Source organism: Gavialis gangeticus, unplaced genomic scaffold, assembly GCF_001723915.1.
Source record: "Gavialis gangeticus isolate Ggan-Ray unplaced genomic scaffold, GavGan_comp1, whole genome shotgun sequence".
NCBI classification, from domain to species: Eukaryota; Metazoa; Chordata; order Crocodylia; family Gavialidae; genus Gavialis; species Gavialis gangeticus.
In genome coordinates this window covers 22,122,370-22,132,268 of record NW_017729004.1, presented here as the reverse complement: position 1 = coordinate 22,132,268, position 9,899 = coordinate 22,122,370, and the positions used below count along the sequence as shown (strand labels likewise).

General features: G+C 42.1%; 1 protein-coding gene across 1 annotated transcript in view; it reads left to right on the top strand.

Moving 5' to 3' along the window:
• Nucleotides 1-9,899, top strand: part of NCAPG2 (non-SMC condensin II complex subunit G2) — a 94,518-nt gene that overhangs the window by 77,914 nt on the left and 6,705 nt on the right. Inside the window, exons 25-27 of the mRNA XM_019508160.1 lie at nt 1,752-1,855; nt 8,703-8,800; nt 8,972-9,074. Of these exons, the coding sequence (XP_019363705.1) occupies nt 1,752-1,855; nt 8,703-8,800; nt 8,972-9,074 (305 nt within the window). The remainder of the gene's footprint in view (nt 1-1,751; nt 1,856-8,702; nt 8,801-8,971; nt 9,075-9,899) is intronic.

The following is a 9,899-nucleotide window of genomic DNA, read 5'->3' as shown; positions in this document are numbered from 1 at the left end:
TGTTTTTGTTGTATGCAGAAGTTGCATACAACAGATACTAGATAGACTGGGACTGCAGGTCCCATCTGAAACCAGTTATCTATTGAATTAGTTGAAAGATCCAGATTAGATATGGAAAGATGAACTTTTCTCGCAATGTCTTTGTTTGCACATGCTTCTTTTAAGGTGGGAGAACACCTGAACCATCATCAGCCCCATGATTTATGAACCCACAAGGAAACTTGACTATGCCTAATGTGTTAGAACTCAGTGATTTACTAATTCGATATAGAATTTCTGCCAGTGACTCAAGGTTTCTAGAGTACAAATAAGGACATGGCTGTAGCCACATTCTGTATCAGCATTTCCCAAACTTTTGATACGTGGGGTATATTTCACTCTTATTCCCAAAAAGGTGGTGGAGGGCTGATATTTTTTCAAAATTATATTACACATTCTAGCCCCCTGGTAGAGACATCATACCGATGCTGAAGTGTACTGTTAAAAATGATGCCAAATACGTCTTTCTCTAAGCAACAGATTAATCTGTATACCAGTGGTTCTGAACATTTTTAGCCTCAAGGCCTTTCCCACTCCACACCTTTTCCAAATTTTGCAGCACCCCAGCTGAAAATCACTGAGATTAGATCTAAATGAAGAAAAGATATGGCAGGGGTTGTCTAAAAAAGTTGAGAATCGCTACCTAGTTGGTGCCATTTAAGGGTGGCTGGGCAGGACTTCACCCTGCTCTGCCCTGCTCTTTCCACTGTCTGCCCCCCTCCCAACCCATGTTCTGTTCCTCGGGACAGCAGTATCACCCCACTTCTGAGGCTGCTTCTGCAGGATCTTACATGCAAGGAGCTGGCCCAGTGGCTTCTCCTGCCAGTCCCTGGAGTGTTAGGAAAGAGTGACTCCACCTGTGCATACGCTTGACAGCACACTTCAGTTACTCATGGCACACTAGTATGCTGCAGCACACCCTCTGGGAATCACTGTTCAGTATAAACAAATGGGGGAAGCTCAGTAAGGTTCATTTATCGCTTCACCACATCACCAATACCAGACAGCTTAATTGGTTTTGTTAATTGATGAGTTTACCTAATAGTAGACTCTATGTGAGGGCTGCAAAATGTAGCAAACCATGTAAGCAGGCAGTTTTTAATGGACTACAATCAAGAATTCTGTTTTCTGAACCCCTTTTGTGAATGGGGTTAATCATCCATAGGTCTGTTTGCACAATATTACTAAGCATTTTTGTTTTAACCTACCAGGTTAGCAGCTAGTTTTAAAAAAAAAAGGTTTGTGTTGTTTAAAATATGTCACCAGTAGGAGGATATGCAGTGAACTAGGAAAACACTGTATTTGAGGTTATAAAAACTCGTACTTATATTTAAGGACATAGTGGGAATTATTTTATGTAACATGTTTTATGTGGGTGGGTTCATACCCTTATAAGTACTAACTAACAGTTTAGTTAAATGTCAACTTTATTTTAGATTAGCTGCATATGACAAATCATTTCCTTTCAATTTGCAGTGTATTTGCTTAAGTTTTTATCTTCCTAGCTGAACTTTGCTTTGCTTATGGTGATGCTACTCACTTAGATTTAACATCTGTCCAGTATTTTCCTTAAAAGTACAAGAAAAATGCATATGTTCCTTTTAATAATAGTAAGACAATATTCACTTAATATTTACTCCAAATTCTTATTTGTCTGGATATCTTCTTTGTACTTTGGTGTTTATTTTGCATTTGAATGGTCTTCTTTTCAGGCTTCAAATGAAGAAGAATTTACTTCACCAGGAACCATTTCAGATCTTCCTCCTCTTTCTAACAGTTTAATGGCGATAATAATAAAGTCAACAAATGTTGTCAGGTAAATGTTTTTTCCATTACTTTCTGCAAAGTTATTGATGTGAAATTAGCAGCATTGCCAATGGAACTGTGATTCTGAGGTCCCCAGCTCATGGTGCATTTAAGATGTGATTAACCTGTTAATCATGCTTTAAATAGTAACCCAGCTGCACGTTCAATTAAATTTATGGTGTGATGGTACGGTAAATGAGCCACAATGTTTTTCCATATATAATCTTTGTACCATCTTCGTAAAATCTTTGTGGGTCATTTGTATAATATCTTAAATTGAATGTATGGCAAGTTGGGGTTGATCCATGACAGATCACAGCGCTCAACTTCATGTTGACTTCCAGCACACAGCAGCTCTAGGGTGCAGGACACGGTTGTCCCCTACCCACTTGGGTTGAGAGCAGAACCGGTTCCCCACCCAGTCACTAGAGGCAGTTTAGAGTGCTTCATGAGTCTGAAACACTCCTTGATTTCCTTGATCATGGGCCCACTGTATCCCAGATTTTTAAAAGCTGCATGTACAACTGAGCTGCATACAGTTTTCTGACATCCCTATTTCACAGAATCCCTGGGATCGAGGAGACTGATCTCAGAGTACCAGCATTCAAGGACCCCTAAAATCTGCATGCACAGCCCAGCTGCATAGGTGGTTTTCAGACATCCTGGGACCCCAGTCTCTGTGTACTGGAGATGCACTGGAAAAAACCATGTGTACAGCCCAGTTGCGTATGTGGCTTTTAAAGGTCCCAGCATCTGAGAGAGACTCCCCAGTACCGGGGTCCCCATCTCCTGAGACTTATAAAAAACACTGTGTAGATCAGCTGGTGCCTGGGGCCCTAGGACTGGAAAGTGGCAGCCCAATCTGGAGGCCTCTGTGCACTGTGCTGGGTAAAAAAAAAAAAAAAACAACACACCAAAAAACCCTGAACCGTTTATTAATGTCTTCAGCAAGGGAAGACCTTCAGCTCCCCCTGCTGCGAGGTTTTTGATACCCCTTGCCCAGCAGCCTGGCCAGAGCTGATGAGTATGGGGGTCTCAACAGTCAGCTGATTGTCCATGCAGCAGGGGCTGGTTCCAAACCCTGGATCAGCCCCTGGCCCCAGCCAACGATCAGCTGATTGTCAGGCACCTGACTTTCAATTTGCTGGTGCACGATCCCAGGCTCTGCTGGTGCATGATTCTGGGCTCCTCATGCATATATGACATGGCAGGAGGTGCAACCCCATCATGCCTCTAAATGAATGTCAGCCAACAGCCTTAGATTCAGTTCGAGCAATTACACGATAATTAAATTGCGTACTAAATTCACATGTAATATGCCATAAACTGTATACATTGTTTGCATTAATTTATTTTCCTTTGCGTATTATGCTTGTATAAGGAGTCCCAAGTGCCATTCTAATCCCATTCCCTGGCCTGATCTGCTGCTCTGCTTTCTGCATACTGCCCTATCTGCCACTGTGCTGCCTGTCCCATTCCCCCCTCCCCTTGCGCACCCCCTGACCTGCCCTGTACCACACACAGAGACTGCCTGTACCACTTGTGGCATATATGCCCCAGGTTGGTCATCGCTGATTTTAAGGTATTTTAGCATATCCTAAAAACAGCTCAATTTTCACTTTGCAGTTTTCCTGAAACTTTTCTATAGCACTTAAAATACATAAAGAAGCATACAGTTTAACAACATAGTAGGCATTATGAATCTGCACCAAAATAGTCATAGTTGCTTTTTGACTTTTTTTCTTATTTTCATCATTCATAACATAACTTTTCTTTTTTGAGTGCCTGTTCACACCCTTGCCAGTTTTGGCATGTTTATAATCTATGTGTACACGGTCCATATCTTTTTTTAAACAGTTTCTTTGGGGGCCATGTTAGTTCCCTGTTAGGTCACTAGTGACTGTTTATTTACTTATTCAATTTTATATGCTGCCCTGAACCCAACAAGGTTCAGGGTGGCTTATAGCAAGAGAAACAGAACACTTATAAAACAGGAGAATGACTACGTGTAAGACAGAGACCGCCCCTGAACAATATCCTAAGCCTAGCTTTGTTTGCTAAATGGCAGGCCAAATAGGAAGGCTTTACAGTGCTTTCAAAAGATGTCTAGGCTAGGGCTCTGGTGAGCCTCAAGAGGCAGAGAGTTCCAAAGCTGAGGAGTGACTGCTGAGAATGACCTCCCACATGCTTTCACCAAGCAGTCTTGGTGTCCTGCTGGTATTTGCATGGAGGTTGCCCTCAGTTTGCTTTAGGGATCATAATGGGGCATAAGAAAGAAGGCAGTCCCTTTTGGTATGTAGGGCCAATGCTGTTTAGGGCCTTACAGGTTAAAACCAGCACTTTGAATGGCTCCTGGAAAGCTACTCGGAGCCAGTGAAGACTGGAGCACTGGAATGGGCTTCGGTCTTCAGAAGGTGCAGCTTCCAGATAGTCATCAAGGGCAGCCCTACATAGAACACGTTGCAGTAGTCTAGCTTTAAGGTGACAAAAGCATGGATGATGATGGCCAGATCTCTCAGAAAGAAAGGGTCACAGCCTTCTCACCAGATGTTGGGTATCCAGGTGCGGTGCAGTAGTATATTCAAGAGCACCCCAGTGCTGTGAACTGGAGTGACAAGGGGAGACTGAACCCCATTAATGAAAGGTATCCTAATCTCTCCGAAAGTCAAGTGTTTTACCCACCCATCTTCTCTGTCTTGTTTCGATTCAGTTTCATTTGGTTCACCTGTATCAGCCTGCCAGTGGGAAAGGACAGGAACTGTGGGGCATGGGACCGAGGAGAAAGAGGGACAGGTGGGTGTTATCAGCATACTGATGGCATCTCACTCCAAAACTCTTTACAGTCTCATCCAGTGACCTCATACATGTTGAACAGGAGGGGCAACAAGATGAAGCCCTGAGAGATCCCTACTAGGAAAGTCACGAAGGGATGATAAGTGAATGCCTATCACTACCCTCTGGGACCTCCCTGCTAGGAAAGAGCAGAACCAATTTAAAGCAGTCCTGTAGATACTCACCAGGTCATGTAATTGCTGTTTTGGCATGTCGTGGTCAGCTGTATCAAAGACCACTATAAGATCTAGTAAAATCAGAAAGGCACAATTTCCCCAGTCAACGTTCAGGGTAAGATGCTTGGCCAAGGCTACAAGCCTTGGAGATGAGGTGATAACTGGCTGGGAAGTCGATATCAAATAAGTAGGGGCTTGGACAATCACAGACTTAAGAACTTCAGGCACCTTACCCACTGCAGCAATGACACCAGTCTCCTCCAGCTGGCTTTTAGAAGCCAAGATTGTCATGGGTCTCGTTCACAACTGGTTGCCCTCATCCCCACGTCCTGTGCATCAGTGAGTGATAGCAATTTAAAACAATCCATACACACAGGACATGACTGAGTTTCTTCAGCTCTGAACTTTGCCTGCTGCAAAAGTGGTGGTCTCCAAGGCATACTGAACATGGGCGATTTTGCTTGCAAAGTAGGTAACAAACTCATCACAGCAGAATGAAGAAGATTGTTAGTAGGTGATAACAAGTTGGATTAACCAGAGCATTCACCACCCAGAACCCTTTCACAGGAGGACACTTTGGAGATACTGGTCCACTATTACGGTTGCAGTGGCAATAGAGGAAAAAAGCTTATTTGCCACTGTCACACCATGGGCCTTTAAAAATCTATGCCACTGCTTCGGCATGGGTTGAGAACCACCTGTGCTCTAGCCATCTAGCCTCCCACTTAAGCTGCTTCAAATCCCATGTATACCTGGGAGATTGTACCACTGCAGCAGTGGGAGTGGATGTTTGAGTGCCACTGTGTCTGTGGCTAGAGTGGGACAATTAAAGCCCTTGCGTTCCTTCCTCCATTTGTAGCACATACACCTGACATGGAACACCTGCAAAATTCATGTCCCTGTACACTACAAGATTGTTTTATCTCTAATTAGTGTTCTAGTTAGTGGGGTAATCAGATTTATATAGTTTGTTTTTTGGCAAGTAAAAAAGAGATGCTGTCAAGTTAGGAAATGCCCCAGCACTATCACCAGGCCATAATGGAGTCAAAGTCTCTGTTGGCCCTCCTGTGAGGCAGCTCTTCCCAACAGTGGTTGACATTTTAAGTGTCTCTCCTTCTTCTGTGAAGTACGTATATCACATCAGTGCTCTGTGCTGAGGCTTTTTCAAAAGGATCGGAAGAGTGAGTGAATCCCTTATAAAGCTTTTAGAAGTTCAGGAATATTGTAACAATTTCAGAGAGGGTTAAGACTGCTACATTAGATCTGCCTGTGTAAGTACTGTGGTAAATGGCATAGTCCAGAGCTTCTGTACCACTTTCACTTTTATCCTCTGAGAAGAGAGGAAGGAAAGAATTTCATTCTTGTAGTTTCTGTATTTGCATTTCCCTGTCCAGTACCAAGTGGATCTACATTTAACAGACATTTCAGGGTACAGGTTGAGGTCTGCTGATGCCTCAGGACTGAAGAACCAAACACCCCGGGCACTATGTAAAGACTTATTGGCACTACTTATTTTCTTTCTAGAGTCAAAAGCTTGCAGTTCCTCAGCAGGCTCTACTGTCAGTTTCCTACACTCATACTAAAGCTTCTGGTATTGGAGAACTTGACGCAAAGTGCAGAGCTCCCAGCATGAATGCCAGAGTGCCCTGCACCATACTTGGTGGTATTGAACCATATCCAGATAAGTTTAAACAGCCCCAGAATTGTGGTGTTTGCTTTCTAATCCTGTTCATGGTACTGGGCAACTGGATAGTATCTAACCAGACTTTCTATATCCTTAGTTTTTCATTGGGAAACTACTGTCCTCAGAAATCAACTTCATCTATATGAAGGGCATAGGTATTAATTAGGACATAGTCAAATAGCTTGATATACCATAGTTTCATAGTTTCTAGGGTCGGAAGGGACCTGAGCAGATCATCTAGTCCGACCCCCTGCCATGGCAGGAAGAGCACTGGGGTCAAACGACCCCAGTAAGGTGGTCATCCAACCTGCTCTTAAAAACCCCCAGGGTGGGAGCCTGCACCACCTCACTTGGAAGCTGGTTCCAGACTCTAGCCGCCCTGACCATGAAGTAGCGCCTCCTGATGTCCAACTTAAATATTAGTATTCTTGTGCCCATGAGATTATGTAACCCTGGTTGCTGTTTTGTTAGAAAAAAGACATCCATGTGCTTTTTGGGAATTTTATTACACGTTAATAAAAATAAAATCAGTTAACTTTTCATTGAAACTGACTAGTAGAACTCTTACCCAACTGACTGAAATTAAAGTGTCTTCAGATCAAGGTTGCAATTGAAATGGAGTCAGCAGTTAACAACCATATGGAACAGAATTAACAATTGATGAAATCATTAAGTAAACACAGGTTTCACATCACATGACTGATTTCATGCAAGCACTAACCATGGAAACTGAAGTGGGCATAGTTCATTTCTCACCTTTTGGAGCTCATTTACTGTTTCCATTTACTGAGTGACGTATATAATTGGTTCTCCCCTGACTGGATTGCTCATGTTCATACAGAATGGTAAGGAGCTCTCAATTGCCCCTTTAAGGCAAGAGTAAATTTACACAGACACATGTTGACAATAAAAGAATAGTGTCTATGCTCTGGAAAGCCAAAGGACTGCATCTGCTCCCTGATGCTTCTTCCCTTTCCCCTTGCTCAGTCCAGTCTGGCTCTTAATAATCCTGTATTTTCCCTAGTTTCCTTTGTGCTTAATGGAACAATAGGTATTTAAATACCTAATTATATTAATATCATTCTATTACCTATGTTCATAATATTACCATTTCCTATTAAAACCCAGTTTTTTAATAATCCAGTTTACTTTTCATAATACATTTATTTATTTTCCAATCTGCACCATTATGAACAACTAGCCAATTGCCTGTCAAGAATGACTGGAGGGGAGGCGGGGCTGGGATGGAGTGCCACCACCTAATGCCCCATGCTGCCTCTTGCAGGGAGCAGGGTGGGGGAGCCAAGGCCAGCACTGCTGGCCTCGCCTCCCCCACACCGCTGTCTGGGCCTCGGTGCTGCTTTAGAATCATGGCGGCACTCCTTCATGCTTGGAGCACTCTGACTGTTTCTGTCAGCCATTCAGAGCGTGAATACAGCGTTACAGACAGACTTAGGCTTTTATAATATTAGAATTTTAAATCAGTTTCAATTTCAGTAGGTTCCCTTTGGATTCTCACTGCACTAACCTCTGGGTTGCAGATGGTGCAGGGCACGTATGTATTTGTTCATCAGTTGATTTCATTTCCATGTAAAAAGAGAGAAAGCTCCTACTTAGCTTTCCATACAATTCAAATTTTAAACCAAACCTTTCCTTAATTAAAAGACAGATTCTACTCTAGATTTTAAAGCGTTTGTGTAGTTGCTAATGGCTAACCTGCTGCTGCCATGAGACCACTTGTTAAACCTCACTAGAAATGGACAGTTACACTGAGTTAAAATTCCAGTTTGTTTTTAGAGCTGTTATTTTTCTTTTTAAGGTTTTTCTTCGCAAATGCAATGAAAACTCTGCATCTTTGGTATTGCCACTTATGTTCATACACAATTATTTTACCTACGTTCTTTTGCTTTTTCCTAAAGAGCCATCATTGCACAGGATACTTTGCTGCTTCTGAAATTTGGCAGTGTGACTCTGTAGCTCTAGATATCAGACAATAAACAACGTACTTTAAGAACATTTCAGATTTCCATACTTATGTTGAATCTTTGGAAACCATGGTGTTGTGTCATGGGATATCTTTGAAGGTTACTATGGCGTGTGCACGTGTGTCCTATTTGCATATTTCAGCGAACACATCTCACCACGTGTGCTTGATTTTCTTTTAGGTCATTTTTAAATGAATTAATGGAGTGCATTGTCTCTGAAGAAATTGAAGGAATTGTTAGTCTTGCAGCTGCAGCATCCATAATTGTTGTAATCAAAGGTCAGTCAGCTACATTTTTCCTCCAGTAAAGGTGTCTTCTGTGTGGCACATATATTAAAGCTAAGTTTTATTATAAAGCCTAATGTGAAAACTTTTTTTTTCTAGTTGTTGAAATTTGATGTATTGCTAAATCAGCTATGTTGATTTTTCAACCAATCATATTTCAAACAGGAAAGCACAAGGCTTCTCTTCTTAAGGATGTTGCATCTGCCCTTCAAAAGAAACTGATGACATATAAGGAAGTTGCAATGGAAGTATCTAGCAGCACTGAAAGGTAAATGTGTTGTAGGAAATAAAACCACCAGCTTCTGTACATGATTGAAGATGCTACTTCGATCAGCACAATCCAAAATGGGCCAAAATGCAGCAGGCTATCAAATCCCATCAAAGGCCTAAATTTCTTTGTCCTGCTCCCTGGTTGAATAATAGTCTGCTTTACATATTTATTTTGTTACTTAAATTTTTCATTTAAAATTTATTCTGAGTATTTCAGTAGCCACAGTCCACTATTTCCAATATCACCAGCAGCAACTGTAGAGAAGCAAAAGCTCTGTTTACAACTTTGCATCTTAGCAGAAGAGATGATGATTTTGTTACTGAGACTGTGAACGGAATACTTTTGTAGCAATGCAAGTGTTGTGGCATTTTGAGAGGTAAGAATTTTTTAGGCTGATATCTTTTAATAGACCAACTATGTAAGTGGGATAAAATTAAACAAGCATGCGACTGTTAAGAGGTTGAAGGAAGAATGTTTTATATTTGCAGGCTTGTCTAACTTTATCCCAACTACATAGTCGGTCCAGTAAAAGATATCACACTAAGAAATCCTTGTCTTGCCTAATTTCTGGACCATCACAGCTATAACATCACCAGGGATCCTGGTTTTCCCTGATTAAAAAAAATCGCAAATTCTCTGACAAAGAATTGCAGATTCTCTGATAAAAGAACTTGAAATCTGTGATTAAAATTAACACCCCCCCACCGGTGCTGCTGGTGCCCCTCACTCTCCCCCACTGCCACCTCAGCCCTGCTGGTGCCCCTCACTCTGCCCACAGCAGCGCCCCCCAGCCCCACACACACAGGCACAGACACTGACACC